Consider the following 18568-nt stretch of genomic DNA (forward strand, 5'->3'; position numbering starts at 1 on the left):
ATTATAAGGATGGTACAGGACCGGGCAGTGTTTCATTCTGTTGTACATAGGGTCACTATGAGTTGGAAGTGACTTGACATCAACTAACAACAAACTAAAATTGGGAATAGGGAAAAAGGAGGGGGGAGGTGAGAGTGACAAGAAGTTACAAAACAGCTGACAGTAATATCATTTTACATCTTTTATAAATAATACTTTTTTTGTGTGTGGGATAGTGAACATGAGAAACTTGTAAACAATTTAAAATAACTAAAGATATAGACATTTAATGGAAAGGTACAAAAATCTTGTACCTGATAATGATGTTGTAGGAGTGACTGAGGCTACAGGAATCTGAGGCATCGATGCACTTGAGAATGAATTATAACTAGCAGTGCTTTGTCCACTGGCACTACTGCTGACTCCACTTGCAATTGGAGGTGCTGTGGAAGTTACTGGAGACCCCTTTTCTCTCACATTTGGAGAATTCTCCCATGCCTTGCGTGCAGACTCCATCTGCAATAAAATGGACATTATTTTTCAAAAAGAAAAATATCAATGTTAACACAGAAGAAATACACATACATACATGTGTATGTATATTTATAACATTCTTGTTTCACATCCAGACCTCACCAGGCATTTAACCATACTGACTGTAAGGGGCTCTGGTGGCACAGTGGTTAAAGCACTTGCTACTAACCAAAAGGTCAAAAGTTCAAATCCATCAGCCATTCCACAGAAGAAAGATGACCCAGTCTTCTTCCATAAAGATTTACAGCCTTGCAAACCCTATGGGGCAGTTCTACCCTATCCTATAGTGATCAGAATTGACTGGATGGCAGTGGGTTTTCTGATACTGACCAAGGGCATTTGCGGCATCTGGTTTTTGCTCTACTTTCCTAGTTTACAGGTTTTAACTCAATCTATTTAGAATAACACTATTCAACAGACATATAATGTAAGTCATGTATGTAATTAAGAATATTCTAGCAGCCATATTAAATATAGTAAAATTAGATATTAATTTTGATAGCATTTTGTTCAACCTAATATATCCAAAATATTATAATTTCAACACTAATCAATATAAAAGTGAGGGAGTTTATTATTTTTCAGTAAAATTTTGGGTCTAGTGTGTACTTTACGAAACAATAGGTTCCACTGAGATTTAAACTCGGATTGCTGGATTCAGAGTTCAAGGTGCTAACCATTACACCATGGAACCCTACATGCTGGTGGTGTAGTGCCTAAGGCATCTGACTGCTAAACTCTGTTCAAACCCACCAGCCACTCCTCGGAAGGAAGATTGGGCAATCAACTTCCGTAGCAATACCACCTTGGAAACCCAGGGAGGGGTTGTTATGAGTCGAATTGACTTGATGGCAGTGAGTTTGTTTTTTTGGTGTGTTTTACACTTAATAGCACACCTCAAATTGGACTACCCACAGGTCAAGTGCTCAACAGCCACATCTGGCTAGTGGATTCTGAACTGGAAAGGTACAGATATAGATCCTCAAGTAGCCTGAGGCTACATGAACAAGAAAGATGGAAGACTGGGCAATCTACTTCGGTAAAGATTTACTGCCTCGGAAACCCAAATGTAAAATTTCATTTTATCAATTCCACCAGTCAAAATACTGAACTAAGAAGAAAACCCACGGTAATCTGTAAAATTCAGTTGTGATTACTTATGTAAGAATACTTTTTATGAGTAATATTTTTAATACCACTGTTAGGAAGTAAAGATTTTTCAGAAATGAAGCTTTTGAATCCTTACAGTATGATGTCTAAAACTTTAAGAATTTGAGAGATACTCACATATTCTAAGCTGAATCCTTTTTAAAACACACATATACATAATTTAACCTTTTCTGATGACCAAGTCATTACTGTAAATTCAAAAGATAGACCACTTATATGTTTATTTCTGAAGGAGCTCTTGCATTATAGCACAATGGTTAAGCCCTTGGCTGCTAACTGAAGGACTGGCAGTTTTAACTCAGCAGTTCTGTAGGAGAAAGACCTGGTAATCTACTTCTGTAAAGCTTACAGCTTAGAGAACTCTATGGGGGCAGTTCTAATCTGTCACATGGGTCACTATGAGTTGGAATCAACTCAACAGCACACAACACCATCTGAGGTTTCTATAGTTTAGTGAGTCAAGTGATTATAGTATCTTTCATACTACTATTTGGTTGTGTTGAAAACACGTGATAGTCAATCAACCTTGCCTTAACTTACTTTTTTAAGCAGCAAGTAAATTCAAAGTTTCAGTTTTTGGAAATTTAAGGAAACCAAAATATACAATTATTTAACTGTACTTCCCTTGACAAAATATACTGTCAATAATGTCCATAATAGAATTTTTACTGTACTTTATGTATTACGAAGATAAAGCAAGATGCCAGAGGTAAAAAATAAGGAAACGAGGAGAGGTTTTAAACTAATACAATTTGAACTTATTTTAATTTAAAATATATATTATTCTTCTTGGAGTGTCAAATATGAGCGACATGCAAGAGCTATAGGTTTTATAAAGAAATAACATTTGGCCTAGAGGAAAACATGACATACCTGCTTATGTGAAAATTAGATTATTCCCTTGAAAAGGATAATGATTAAAAAAACCCCATCTTTATTATAAGACATAAGAAACATCATTGGAACAGTCATTCAAGTGGAAGAAAACAACAACAGCTGAATGAGAATTGGCACTAAACAGTAATGATTGAGTCAGGACATGAAATGCACAGAACAAAGGCTGTTCCCTTCAAATTTATAAAACAACTTTTCTTAACTCTCATTCCCTCTGAGATCACCAAAAGATTCACCAACAATCAGTGCAGCATTAGGAAGCCCTGCTATAGTAAATTACATAATTGCTCATACTATGAAACTGAACAAACAACCCCAATGAGGTTAAGTGTACTTTAAAAATCCCCACTTAATTCCATATCTGCATTTTTTTTTACTAACTTATCCTCAAGTGAATAATAATAAAAATTTGAATCACAATCTCCTAATGTAGCTTATAAAGCACACTCATATTAATCAATTGCCTCTTCATTTTAAATATTCGGATATCAAATCACTAAGTGGTGCTTCAAATTAATACAATTTTAAGGTATAAATTTGATATTACACCATTTCCTCAACTTAGTATTTGTTGCTTACCAGATAAAACTAGTGAAAATACCAAAATGTTATTGTTAATTTATGTCCCCTTGCATGCAACAATCAAGGACCCTTAGAGATGGTTGTAGTACATACCTTGAAGGTGAGGCTGAAAGTAGTGGGAGGAACTGAAGTTAGGCTGGAGCTCTGTTGGAGAGTCTCCCTCTTAGGGAGGGGAAGGGTATTGGGCAGGGGCACCTGAAAGGCAGGCAACACATATCACAATCTAACTAGGTCTGCCACAAAAGCCTCGTTGAAGTTAATGCTCAAGTATGCGAAGGCTGTTCTTTTTCTATCACACCCAACAGGAATATCTAATTACTTAGAATTACACTGTGTTTATAGTAATTGATAATTATGGACAACTTGGATAAAACTTCTAAGGAGAGTTACTACCTTCCTTTTTATTTATAAATTATGGGCTCCACAAGTACTACCAGAGACCTTTAATATAACACAGTGAAAATCGAAGAAAATCTCTTCCCTGCAATATAGTCAACTTTCTTCAAAGATTCAAGAACAAATGTAATCTTGGAGGTGGAAGAAGTATGGAATATTGCCCCTACCTCGATAAACTAAACAATCTGCTCTGCTACAGTAATAAAATGATTATGACAAATACTGTTAGAAAAGTGAAAATATTAATTTACTATACAACTCTCTTTTTTTTCCCTCTAAGTCTCTGGATCTTCAGATTTTATTATGTACTATTTTTATGGTCCTTTCAGTTCTTTAGGTAAAATGTCTAGGCTATTTGGGGGTTTTTAAGGTAATCATTTCTGTGATACTGTGGACTACTTAATGGAAATTCTTATATAAATCTAAGCTACGACTGTAAAAACTGCACCTGCATTCAAGTCTTCAAGACATTCAATATACAAAACACTTGTAATATCAGATAAAATCAACCAACAAGTAACAGTTAATCCTAAACAACTATATTAAGGATCAATAAGGGGAGTAAACATCTTTTTACATATACTTAAGAAAAAAGGACAGAACTTCTGAAATGTATAAAATGGAGCCTTTAAAAAGATTAACAAAAGAAAAAAGAAAATTTCAAAAGTCCTATACATTGTTTTATACACTATAGTAATTAAGTTTAGAATCACCACCACACTTGGTACAAGTAGGCAATGTTGTGAAGCCATTCCAAACTGATGACCACAATATTTAATGCTCCCTGATCCAAACTGATACATTTTCAAACATACCTTGCATACACTACTAACAATTAAATGTAGACTATTCACTTATATATGACCGAGTCTCTTCCCCAAAACAGACATCGGGGTACAAGTTACTACATCAATCAGTTTTACAGATCACATCGAAACCCATAAAAGGTCATCTGGTTATTTTCAATGACTTTTAAGTATACTGACAATAATGATCTTTTCTTAATCCCATTTCATAAATTATATTTTCAGATGGCAGTTTGGCAGAAAGCATCATATACTTTTTTGAAAAAGAAAGTTAGAGCTTAGATGTATTTTGTATATTTTTCAAATGGAGAAATAACATCACAATTTAACCTTTATTCATTGAGACTCAAAATTTGAAAATCTAGATAATGACATGAGCACTGACAGGAAGTCTTTTTCCTTACCAAGTATTCGATTATTTTAAAATAATTTAAACCATTATCAAAAAGGTTTTTTTTATTTAAAGTTTTACAACATTCCAAGTTGGATGAGTTTCATGGTAATAAGCTCTTAGAGAGAGGAGGTCTGCTGTCACTGAGAGAAAGCATGTGACTTGCCCCTTCCTCTCTCTTTGCCACAACTACATATTAAGAGCTCTTTGGCTGGACTATAAAAGTTGGATTCAGTGACTCCTAATGCTTCTAAACTCTCTATAATTCTTTAAACTTGATGCTAGAGGGAAGAATAGAAAGCTTAGGAAAAAAATCTATGAAAAGACAAAAATCAAGACTTTTACAATCAAAATGATATAGTTAAAGCCCTTTGTGAGAGACTTTTACAGAAGATTTTTTTTTTCAAAGAATGGTGAACATTCAAGTCTGATCATATTTGATTATTATAGAGGGCTATATTTAAAAAAGAATAGCTGCCCAAATTTCCTCCACACACGCTCTCTAAAACAAGGGCCACATTAGCAACTTCTAAATTGCTCATCTAAACCACAGTGTGACCATGGCAGGCTAACTTTTCTGAGCTTATGCTTTTTCATTTGCCAGTCACTAACTAGACTAGCAAAATGATGAACTATAGACTTTTAACACAATCTTGAGTTATAATAAGGCTGCTCTGAGAAACTATGGCCCAACTTATAAAATAATACATACTATAACATGAAACATATAATAAAAACAGGTTATTATAATAACTTTATAATAGAGCAAAGGAGCTCTGGTGGCATAGTACCTAAGGCATGTGACTGCTAACCACAAGGTTGGCGGTTCAAACCCACTAGCCACTCCACAGAAGGAAGACTGGGCAATCTACTTCCATAAAGATTTACTGCCTCAGAAACCCAAAGGGGGTCCCTATGAGTTGGAATCAACTTTATTGGCAGTGAGTTTGGTTTTGGTATAATAGAGCATGTAAGAGTTTTCAAAGTACTTATACATTATAAAGGAGCTCTGGTGGTGTAGCAGTTAAGGCATTTGGCTGCTAACCAAAAAGGTCAGTGGTTTGAACCCACCAGCTGCTCCAAGGGAGAAAGATGGAGCAATCTGCTTCTGTATAGGTTTACAGCATTGGAAACCCAATGGGGCTTGCTATGGGTTGGAAATGACTCAATGGCAGTGAGTTTGGTTAAGAAGCTCTGATAGTATACTGCTTAAGGACTGCTAACCAGAAGGCTGGCAGTTCAAACCCACCAGCTGTTCCATGGAAAGAAAATGGGGCAATCTACTCCTGTAAAGATTCACTGATTTGGAAACCCAATGGGGGCTGCAATGAATCGAAAGCAACTTGATGGCAGCGGGTCTGGTTTTGGTTTTAAACATCATAGCTCAATCTTCACAACAAGAATGTTGGGATCCAGTTCATTTTTTCAATATTCAAAAAGAAATACATGAGCCATTGAAAACACTAACTGTCCTTCAGTTTTTAAGTCAGTGAGGTTTCACTACATTAGGTAAAGTTTACATTTTAAACACAATCACCAACAAAACAAAATACTGAATTTATAGAATGAGAGCTAAGAGCGGAAGCCCTTACCAAAACCAAGTTAATAGAATTAGTACCTATAAAACTAAGCCTAAGTACCACAAATGTTGATTTTGAAGGCAAAGCTGATGACTTTCAAGAGAAAACAAACAGAACAAATCCAGCTTTGACTACCTTTTTAATTATAATACAGTGTTTCTGAAAATAAATTTACTACCAACTCTTCACCTGTTAAAAGTCAAATACTGGTCATATGGTAAGTACAACATAAGATGACGTACCAGGTAACAGCCAAGTTCCTATCTAAACTTATATGTAAGTCTGATTACTTACATTATTAACCAAAGTATCCTCCATCTTTGATGCATTATTAGTAGCCACAGTGTTAGGCAGAGAAGAAGAAGGTGTAGTATAGTCTGTTACCGACTCCTGGGGAGTATTAATAGAAAAGAATACTGAGTCACTTTCTCATGACCACCAAACAGTTGTAAAGTTATTTTGGAAGAAAGGAGAGGAGAGCAAACTCATTCAATTTATCAGTCAACAGTCAACTAAAACAACATTGCCTTACCGCTGAAAAGATAACATTTCAACCATTGCTGGGGTCTTGTACATTTAAAAGATGCACTGCATAGTACTAAGATGTTGTCAACAGTGTCAAATACTTATTTCTGAGGATTACTAAACAATCTTTCTGCCTTTCCCATAATTAATCTATGGCTTGTTTTCTGCTATTGATTTTTGTTTCTCTTCAATGTAGATAAATAAACTAAACAAATGTTAGGCTCTTAAGCTGTCACAATTAATTAGGTTTTAGGATATACTCCTTGTTTGTTCTCTTTAATGTCTTCTTTAAATATGTTACAGCTGGATCATGTAAGCTTTTTGCTTATATGAATTTAATCATATGGCAATTAAAAAGAGAAAAATATTCATGTAATATGAGAGAATTTATCTAACTTTCTTCTCAATGAACATTATGTCCCGCAGTGAACATGAAATGACAGAAAAATGTGCTGTTCCCACAATTTTCAGTTCCCGTAAGTTACTAAATATATCTTGCCTTATATAGTATCTTTAAAGATAAGCACTTTTCATTCAGCATGGTTCCAATACACAAGTCAACTATTTCCTCTGGTGCTCAACCAATGAAACAGTGATTTGCTCCAACTCTGAAAGCAAACTGGCTACTCTATAGTTAAAGAAAGCCTGCCCATCAAATGTAATAATAAAAAAAAATCACAACTTTAGATTTTTTTGTCTTATCTCCTTACTTTAAGATCTCACCAGTGGACAGGATAAGGATCCACTATACTGCTATTAGCAAAATGTATTTTAAGTAATATAGAGCAATTCTCGCAAAGTGCCTACAAACTGAAAATGAAAACCATTCCAATCTTGTGTAGGTACTTTTTAAACTACTTAAAAAGCTCAGATTTAAGAGTAAATTTCCACATGCAGAAAAAATTTATTGTGAAGAATTTTTTAGATGATTTATGAACATAAAATCTTCTCTGTAGACATAACCCATATAATCCATAGAACTATATGCCACGAGCAAAAAAGTTTACTGTTGCTGTTTTTGTCACTTAGACATAGTCTGCATCAACTGAACTAGTAATTACTGCATGTTGCTTACCTTTGCATTAGTGCCAAATTCTGCAGATGACACTGAAATCATTGTTCCTATTTCGGTAGATATTTCTGAGACAGTTTTGGTTTCCTTCGTTGTGACAGAATCTGTGCTTCTCCCTGTAGCAGGGCTTGGCTTTTCTTGTCCGTCTGGCTCCACCTGCTGGATATCTTTTACTTTTCTATTTTTTAAGGAACGTTCCTTTCCAATGGGACCAGGTTTATGTTCTTTGCTTTCTACTGGACTCAAATCTGGAAGCTAAATTCAATGTTTATGACAAGGATGGCTCATGATCAAAGACTTTTATTCAAAACTAAATTTAATTTTAAGGTGACAGCTGCTCTCTATAAGTGTTGGTGGCTTTCATATAATTCTATCTGAAATACGAATTATATTTACCTTCTGGGCTTTTATAGGTCCTGCCCGTGGTTGTTTCTGACGTTGTTCTTTGGGTTCAGGTATTTTGTCAGTAGGTTTATCCGAAAGCACAGGAACCACTTCATTTTCATTCCCATTTGAAGCTGGAGCACCAAACTGAATTGTGTCAATTCCTATTTCAACTCCACTCTCTTGACCATTCTTTGTTCCCTAGTAAGAGAATATTTAAAAACTTGTTGCCAAAATAAAAAGAGCTCAAATTTGACTGGTTTATGCAACATCACATATTTTAAATAGTAGGTTTGAGAAACCTTTAACTGAAATTAATTACTGTTTTATAACTGCCCCACAATCACTCTTGATCTGTATTAGATAACATGATAAAATGAAAACTAGGTAAGACTTGAGTTTGAAATGTCCTGGCTCTTATGAGTGCACATCACAGGCAAATCACAGCTTTAAGTTATTTCACCATTTAAAACAAAATTAAAAGCAACAAACACACACACTTAAGGCATTCAATTAAGCAGCTAATTTATGTAGCACCTTCTTGGTGCCAGGCATCCATACAAACACTATTGATTTACCTTACAGAACTTGCAGCATGTCAGTGGGTAGAGAAAATAAACAAATGAAAACTCAGACATGCAAAAATCAAAATAGATGGATAGAAAAATCTCCTTAGGAGGAGACACTGAAGCTGAATCTAAAAGACAAGGCCAGTGGAAAATGTTTTAGGCAGAGAGAATACCTAGTGTAAAGGCTGAGAATTAAAAAGGCCAGTGAGGCTGGAGCATGGCAGGTAATGGAAGTAGTAGCGGAAGGTGGACAAGCAGAGAGGCTAGACCACATATAGGGCTTTGTAAGTCAAAGGATGTTTATAGTAACTTAATATTTTCAGGAAAAACAAAGTTCAACTTCAGGCCTTGGTATTTCATCACATAGTTGAATTACTACTTAAAATCATTCTTGCCATCTCTGAAGTCAACCTGGCCAATATTGTGTAAGGCTAACTTTGTATCTGTCAATGTAACAATGCCAATGATATGAACAAGGCATGTCATTCTCATTTATTTTTAATATCTGCATATTAGCCTTCAAATATAGGCAAACATTTTTGATGTAACTTAGAGTAAAAATCTCCATTTGCTTTAGTCAAAGCTGAAATTCTACAGCCAGTTAAATACAAATGTACAGTTAGTATCAGGAGAGCAAAATGATGCAGTAATTAAACACTGAAAGTTATTAACTTTTGTACAAATATTAAGAATTAACAATAGTCAAATAGGAAAACAGATCAACAGTTAATATGACTATTAGAGAATGATAGTTTTAAGAATATTATAGACCATGACATAAAAAACTTTGATAAAATACAGTACATTTTAGACTATAATTCCAATTTTGTGAGTGTAGCTGGTGCAACTAACATTCACAGCATTAAACAAAATAACAAGAAAATAATTAAGAACTCCTTTTCATTAGGAAAAAAATCTCATTAGGGAATTCTTTCCATCTTTTAAAAAGAATTTTAAGCAAAATGTGAACTTCACTACCTCAAAATTTCACAAGGAGAAAAAGCTCCAAAATCAGGTACAATAAATACCCACACATACACACAAGAAATCACCTTCTACCCAGAAACATAACTCTCAAGTATCTTGCTCTTTCACTGATTGAAGTTGAATGCAAGCATCCTTTTAGTATTGCAAATTTGTAAAAATCTAGCAGCTGAGAGTGATAGAAAAGTATTCATGTATTTTAATGCCAGTTAGAAAACTAGACCACCAAATACTTTAACAATAAAATTTTTAACTTCAATGCACCTTTTCAAAAACAAAGAAATGCTCTGATTAATAAAAAATCTAATACAATAGGAAAAAGAATAACAGTCAATCTGAGGACCTTAAATATTGAATCCAGCAGCTCTTAATTCTAGTTGTATAAGGAGTCCTATCCAGAACTTTTAACATCAAAACAGATGATTATGTTTACTCCAGACCTACTAAGTCAGGAAATTGCTGTGGGGCCTGGGGAGAGGTGGGAAGACTTCTTTAAATGGGGGAAAAAATCCCACCTATCTCTTCACCTAAAGGAGCTCCGGTGGCACAATAGGTAAGGCATTTGGCTGCTAACTAGGTCAGTGGTTTAAACTCACCAGCTGCTCCACAGGAGGAAGATGAGGCAATCTACTTCCGTAAAGATGTACAGCCTTAGAAACCCAACGGAGGTTGCTATGAGTCAGACAGAATCAACTTGGTGGTGGTGGTGGCTATCTCGTCATCTACTGCCCCATTTCTCTGCTCCCCTTTACACTGACAGAATCACTTTGATTCTCTTGAAATATAGATTTCTGCATTCATGGAATTAGAGTGATCCACACAGGCTACCTGCCCTTATCTATTTGAGCCTTGTAGGAACTGGTTCCCTGAAGTCACCTTCAGGTGGAAAGTAGCTTGGTAATCAGCTCAGGAGCAAAGAGTGTTTTGCCTTAGGCATTAAGTTCTTTTGAAAGTTATCTATGTGCAGCTTTGAGAAGCAGGAACTCCAAGGTCTGACTAGAGGCTATTTTAGGATGTATGGCATGTGTCTGGTGATTGGTTTCTATAACCAGCCTTATGCTTTGACATCAAAACATCATCTGAGATGCCAGAACAGGCAGACAAACTACACAGACCCTCTTCAACAATGAAAAGGGGAGCCAATTAAAGATAATCCTGGGGCTTTGAAAGGAAGGATACAGAAGTAGACAAAATTCCAACTAGTAGAAGAACCTGCATGAAAACAACACCAAATAAGGAGATATATGGAGCTGATGTCTGCCAGTGAAACTGAAAGCATTCAATGCAATCCCAACCCAGATCCCATCAACATTCTTTAAGGATATGGAAAAACCAATCACCAACTTTATATAGAAAGGAAAGAGACCTCGGAAAAGCAAAGCCCTATTGAAGAACAACAAAGTAGGAGGTCTCACACTCCTGGCTCTCAAAACCTACTATACAGCCACAGTAGTCAAAACTGCCCGGTACTAGTATGATGAGTGACACACAGGCCAATGGAATAGAATTGAGAACCCAGAAATAGATCCATCAACCTATGGTCAGCTGATCTTTGACAAAGGGCCAAAATCCATTAAACAGGGAAAAGACCATCTGTTTAACAAATAGTACTGGCAAAACTGGATATCCATTTGCAGAAAAATGAAACAAGATCTGTACCTCACACCATACACACAAACTAACTCCAGATGGATTAAAGACTTAAATGTAAAACCTCAAACTATATAGTTCCTCAAGGAAAAACTAGGGGCAAATTTAGGGGTCCTAATATATGGCATAAACAGACTATCATGCATAACCAAAAATGCACAAACAGCAGAAGAGAAACTAGATGAATGGGACCTTCTAAAAATTAAGTTTTTATATGCTTCCAAACACTTCTCCAAGAGTCAAGAGAACCTACAGATTGGGAAAGAACATTTGGCAATGACATCTAATGAGGGACTTATCTCTAGAATTTACAGAAAATCCCAACACCTCAAACAAAAAGACAAATAATCCAATTAAAAAATGGGCAGAAGACTTGAATAGACACTTCATCAAAGAAGAGATTCAGGCAGCCAACAGACTTATGAAGAAATGCTCACGATCATTAGCTATTAGAGAGATGCAAATCAAAACAACAAGATACCATCTTGCCCCAGCACTAGTAGGAAAAAGTTCAACAAGACAGAAAATAACAAATGCTGGCAAGGATGTGGAGAGATTGGGACTCTCATACACTGCTTGTGGAACTGTCAGATGATACAACCACTGTGGAAAACAGTATGGCAATTCCTTAAAAAGTTGGAATTAGAAATACCATTTGACCCAGCCATTCCACTACTAGGTATATATCCTAAAGAACTTGAGAGCCAGAACAAGAACAGATATATGCACACCCATGTTCATCACAGCACTATTTACAACAGCCAAAAGATAGAAACAACCTAGGTGCCCACCAATAGAAGAATGGATAACCAAACTATGGTACTTACACACAATGGGATACTATGCAACCCTAAAGAATAACGTAGAATCTGCAAAACACTGCATAACGTGGGTGAACCTAGAGGGTATTATGCTGAGTGGAAGTAAGTCAATCACAGAAGGACAAATATTTTATCAGTCTACTATTATCAAAAATAAAGTAAAGGTTTCTATATAGAAGGAAATTTTCTTTGTTGGTTACCAGGGGTGGGAGTGGAGAGGAGGGAACACTGTTAGACAGATAGAGACAAGTATTGATTTGGGTGAAGAGAAGGGCAATGTACCAAATATGAGTGATCAACACAGTGGCATTGAGGAAAAGGAAGACAAAGAGAGGTGCATGGGAAGTACAGACAAAGATGAACCCTTCTGCACGTTCAGTACTGCATTGTCACTGATGGCAATCATTGATCTACGGGTAGATAGATGGGTGGACAGGGTGAACTATTAGGTTCACCCATGCAGAGGGGAGTGTGCCCAAGATCATGTATAAGGTTGGCAGACAATGTTTCTATAAGTGTATTTGTATGTTCTGTAACAATTCCCACGTATATAGTAGAGCTGACAAGGGGCAACATTGTAGCCACTTTTAGGCCACAGCCAGCTATCCAGGAGCGAGTAGTTGGACCTGTGGGCTCAGGACCATAGATGCATGGGACAGCAAGCTCAACTCAAGCTCAACTGGCATAACATGCTACACAAAAACATTGTTCCACATCCTACTTTGGTGAATAGCAACTGGGATCTTAAAAGCATCCAAGCTACCATCTACATGCAATGATGGGTCTCTCCTTGTCCAGAGCAAAGAAGAATGAAGAAAACGAAAGACACATGGAAACAATTTGTCCAAGTGACTGGTACACCATACGATCCTCAGCCTATATGACTATGAGGCCAGAAGAACTAGATGGTGCTCGGCTACCACTGCCAAGCACTCGGAGGGGGATCTATGCAGGAGATCCTGGATAAAATTGGAGAACAATATGGAACAAAACTCAAAATCATTAAAAAAAAAAAAAAGGACCAGGTTTGCTGGTCTGATGGAACCACTGAGACTATGGTCCCTAGCTGCCCTTCAAGTCTGAAAATGAACCCCCTCTTGTGGCTTCCAGCCAAATAAAAGACAGGCATATGAGCTGAACATTTACATTAGGTAGATATACTCCTTGGAGAGATCAATCATGGAAGAATAGAAGGGCTGTGTATGTACAGGGAGACAGTTTGGGGGGGCAGGAGTACATGGGAGGGAAGGACACAGGGAAGAGGTAACTATGGGGAGGAACTAAGAGGGGAGATGTTGCATTGTGGAAAATCGCAGTCAATGTCATGAGACAAAGTGTATATGAGCTGCTGTATGGAAAGTGAATTTGCTCTATAAACTTCCACCCAAATCACAATAAAAATTTAGGAAAAAAAAAAAAAAAAATCAATCATCTGAGACACAAACATAACAATGACCTATATAACCTGCTTTCACTGTCCCCTTTTCTGAGGGGACACGTTCAGGTGATACTGTCCAATTCCAACCATACCTACTCACAATAAGTATACTGTGTTACACTGATTTTTGGTGTTTCTCTAAGCAAATTTTATGATCAAAACTACTTCAATCCGTCATACTCAACCTTTCCTCACGTTTTTTCTTAAATTCACTCTAACAAGGCTTTCTGGCCTACTACTCCATCAACACAGCTCATGTCAAGCTCACCAGTGGTCAATTCTCAACCCTATCTTCTTCCAGTTGGCTTCCAGGACACTTCTCCAATCTCCTCTGCAGGTTCGTCCCCATTTCTCAGGGTTTGAATGCCATAGGACTTTAATTTTTTATCGTTTTCTCCAATCTAACTACTCTCATTCTCCCTTGGTGATCTTGTCCAATCTCATCACTTTAAATACCATTTTATACTGATGACTTCTAAATTCATATCTCTGAACTAGAAGTAGATCATATCCTCTGAACTACAGACTCTTATATCCAGCTGCCTATGCTTGAGATTTCTATTGAAATTTGTGATAAACATCTTTAAATCTAACATGTCACAAATTCTTCTCTCCCAACCCCAATCCATTTATAGCTTCCCATCTCAAATGATGAGAATTCTTCTCTCCCAACCCCAATCCATTTATAGCTTCCCATCTCAAATGATGCTTTTAGTTGATCAAACCACAAACTCTGCATTTAACCTTGCATTTTTGTCACACTCCTCATTCAATGCACCAGTAAATCTTTCAGCCTGACCTTCAAATATCCAGAAGCCAACAATTTATCAACATCTCTAATGCCATTTCCCTGGTTTTAGCTACCATCTTCTAACCTGGATTATTATTACAACAGCATCCTTTTTCTCTTGCCTCCTGCAGACTATTACTGACCGACCAGAGAGAATATCTTTTTAAAGTCAGATATTGTCACTCCTTTGCTCAAAATCCTCCAATATCTTCCTATCTCTTCCAGAGACCTTACAAGATTTGCTCTCTATTTCTTTTCCAACTTTAGGTATTCTCTTTCCGTATCTTATTTCACTTCAGGCACACGAGCCTCCCTGATCTTCCTCAAACACACCAGGAGTCCTCTGGTTCAAAGCTTTTGCATTTGCCACTCTCTAAACCTAGAATTCGGGAGCTCTGGTAGCATAGTGCCTAAGGCACTTGACTGCTAACCAGAAGGCTGGTGGTTCAAACCCACCAGCCCCTCCTCGGGAGGAAGACTGGGTAATCTACTTCCGTAGTGATACTGCCTCAGAAACCCAAGGAGGGGTCGCTATGAATCGGGCCCGACTCGATGGCACACAACAACAACAACAACAAACCAAAAATTCAGTTTTTCTTAGGTATTCAAATAGCAAGCTCTCTTACCCCTTCAAGTCTTTAACTTTTATCACCTCAGTAGACTTTCCAACCCTGTACCATCAAGTCAATCACAACTCTTAGCTACCCCTATATTGGGTTTCCAAGACTGTAAATCTTTATGGAAGTAGAGTCTATAATGTTCTTCCTGCAGAACACCTGGTGGGTTTGAACCACTAACTTTCTGGTTAGCAGCCAAATGCCTTACCCACTATGCCAGAAACTTTCCATACCACCCTATGTTAAAGTATCTCCACACTCCTAGGGAAATTCCTTATGTACTTTCACTGATTTCTCCTTAGCACTGATCACCATCTAACATACTGTATGTTATTTATTGTTTGTCTCCTTCCCTCTACACTACAATGGAAACCCCATGAAGGAGCTTTTTGGTCTGTTTCTTTCCCCTGTGTTTTATAAGGCCAGAGGTTAGAACAGTGCCTGGTACTTCACAGGTATTAAATAAATGTTTGCTGAACAAATGAATGGAGCACTAGTAATCTTTACAGTATTTATCAATATTGTTTATTTTGAGAAATTATATTGAACCACCACCACCTTCTACAAACTCTGCTTCTAAGTAATTATACTGTCCAATACAAGGTAAAAAAAAAATGTAGAAAAATCAAAATAATAGTAAATTGCATTAAAACACAAACAACAAAATAAAAATCTTGCCTAGGAATAAAGCACAGAAGGCACTAAGGGATAGGAAAGAAGGATGAATAAAAATGGTAAACACAGGGAGGAAGTAGGAAGAGTGCTGGTACATTGTGGGGATTGCAATCAATATCATAAAACAAAATGTGTATGTATTATTGAGTGGAAAACCAATTTCATCTGCAAACTTTCACCCAAATCCCAATGAAAAGTTAAAAACAAAAACAAAGCCCCCCCAAAATAATAAAACTCATCAGTATCACCTGGTAACTGGTTAGAACTGTACTCAGGTCACGACTCCACACTAGTCAATCAGAAACTCTGGGCTTGGGGTCCAATAATCTGTTTTAGTAAGTCTTCCCTCTAGATTGATTATGATACATGCTAAAGTTTGAAAAACTGTTTGAAGGAAAAGTCTGCCACACCAACCACACCAAATCCATTCTATTCCTACCTCTGATGCAGTAGTTGATCCAAAAGATGTTAAGGGCTTATTCCATGCACTGACTGAAGGTGGCTGTGGTGGACTAATGGGACCTACTGAAAAGAATGAGGCCAGTGAGTCCTAATCTGTTAAATCTTTTCTCTTAATGTTAGCCAGACAATGAAACAATGACTTTTCATACCATACTTCAAGAAATTCTTGTACCCCAAACTAAATATTTTAAACCCATTGAACTTTATGGTTATTTTAATAAACACAAAACTATGTCCATGAAAACACAACATGGTTCTTAAAAGTACAAAATGCGTATTCTAGAAACAAAGATTTTTAAGATAGGAAGCTAAGAAATGATTACTGCTTCCTATTAAGAAAAAATGATACAGCTAGAAAAAACTGAATATACAAATGAAACTGAAAAACAAAGAACCCAAAACCTAATAGTCCATGCTATTCTTCCCCTCTCATTTCTCTGTTGCAAACTTACATTTCTTAGAGATGTCATTCAGTACAGTGGGTGGGGCCACCTTGTTATCCCACAATTCAGCTGTAAGAGTACCATGGGATTGAGAGTTCTGGATGGATTTTCCTGTGGTTACATAATCTGTGCCATTAGATGTCTGAGCTGAAGGCAGCCTGATTGAAGGTGGAGGTTGCTTTGAAGTCTGTGTTGTAGCCTGGAGTGAATTTTGCACTGGTTTGTGAGTCTGTGCTTGAATATGGGCTGGGGCAGATGGGACTGGGGCTGGAGCTGAAGCTGGGGCAAGTGGGACTGGGGCAGGTGGACCTGAAGCTGGGGCAGGTGAAGCAGGGACTGTTGAGGCAGTTGGGGCTGATACTGTTGTGGCTGGAGTTGGAGTTGAAGCTGGTGCTAAGGCTGAAGCAAGGATGGGAATTGAGGCTGGGGCTGAAGCAAGTATGGGGACTGAGGCTGGGACTGAGACTGAGGCAAGGATGGGGGTTGGGGCTGGAATTGGGACTGAGACTGGGACTGGGACTGGGGTTGGGGCTGGAACTGAGGAAGAGGCTGTGCCTGTGGCTGAGGTGGAGGCTAGAACTGGAGCTGAGGTCGAGATTGGAACTGAAGTAGAGGATGAGGCTAGAACTGGAGCTGAGGTCGATGGCAGAACTGAAGCCAAGGTTGATGCTAGAATTGGAGCTGAGTTTGAGGCTGGAACTAGGACTGAGGTTGAACCTGGAACTGTAGCTGAGGCAGAAGCTAGAACTGTAACCGAGGTGATAGCTGGAGCCAAGGCTGAAGATGGTGCTTGTTGGGTCCCTGCAGTCTGTTTTTTGGCAAATCTCGGAGGAAGCTTAGATGCCTGACTTCTTCCTTTTTCGTTTGCATTCTTTTTGTTCCAGACCTTAAAAAAAATTGGCAGGAATCATTTCTGTCAAATGCAGCTGAAAGCAACAATTCATAAATGCAATTTCTAATGGAACTACCTGATACTAATTTGGCTCCTTTGTTTTTCAAAATATATACTCTACTCCACTAAGTGAAAATGTCAGGGTTGCTAATGACATTTTAAATTATGAGAAGCCATGATGATGTAAGGAAAAAAGGCAAATATATATTATACATTCTTGATATATGGGTTCAGAATTTTTTTTCCCCTTAATTTTGAAATCTAGCATACTAAAAAAGTGTGCAATAAATTCATTTGGGATCAAAAGCTGATATGAATCGACAAAAAACTATTACCTGCCTTCATTCAATTCATGTCAACCATAGAAGCATTAATTCCAAGAGTGTTGCTATTGTGTATGCACTACCATATTACCTATCTAAAATAAAACATTAAATGGGAATTAAGGTCCCATTTAATAATTTTTACAACAATTGCTCCATGCGATTGTTTACAATTTTCATAAAGTGTTACCATTATCCTTATTTCCATTCCGTTTGTTCTGTTTCCATTGATCTAATTTCCCTTCCCCTCCTTGCCTTTTCATTTTTGCTTTTGGGCAAATGTTGACACTTTGGTCTTATACAGTTAATTGTTTAAGGGGTACATTACTCTCAGGTGATACTGTTTATTTTATAATCCAATCTATTGTTTGGCTGAAAGGTGAGCCCCAGGAGTGATTTCAGTTTTAGGTTAAAAGGGTATCTTAGGGCAACAGTCTCAGAGGTTCCTTTTCAAAAGTGAATTTGAGTTTTGTTCTTTGTTTTTCTCCCTTTCTAACCAGGACCTTCTATCGTGTCCCTGGTTGGAATGGTCAGTAGTAATAGCTGGGCTGTGTTATATTTATTTTTATCTTGTCAACATTAAGCAAAACT

At 37.2% G+C, this 18568-nt stretch overlaps 1 protein-coding gene across 1 annotated transcript in view; it reads right to left on the minus strand.

The window, feature by feature from the left end:
* PRRC2C (proline rich coiled-coil 2C) overlaps positions 1 to 18568 on the minus strand; it is a 72627-nt gene that overhangs the window by 13357 nt on the left and 40702 nt on the right. Inside the window, exons 18-24 of the mRNA XM_042781813.1 lie at positions 16772 to 17648; positions 16297 to 16382; positions 8326 to 8514; positions 7933 to 8184; positions 6627 to 6722; positions 3253 to 3354; positions 294 to 495 (exon numbers count right to left, since the gene is read on the minus strand). Of these exons, the coding sequence (XP_042637747.1) occupies positions 294 to 495; positions 3253 to 3354; positions 6627 to 6722; positions 7933 to 8184; positions 8326 to 8514; positions 16297 to 16382; positions 16772 to 17648 (1804 nt within the window). The remainder of the gene's footprint in view (positions 1 to 293; positions 496 to 3252; positions 3355 to 6626; positions 6723 to 7932; positions 8185 to 8325; positions 8515 to 16296; positions 16383 to 16771; positions 17649 to 18568) is intronic.

The sequence above is a fragment of the Orycteropus afer genome, unplaced genomic scaffold, assembly GCF_000298275.1.
Source record: "Orycteropus afer afer isolate SDZICR_OR568_19922 unplaced genomic scaffold, OryAfe1.0 scaffold00175, whole genome shotgun sequence".
NCBI classification, from domain to species: Eukaryota; Metazoa; Chordata; class Mammalia; order Tubulidentata; family Orycteropodidae; genus Orycteropus; species Orycteropus afer.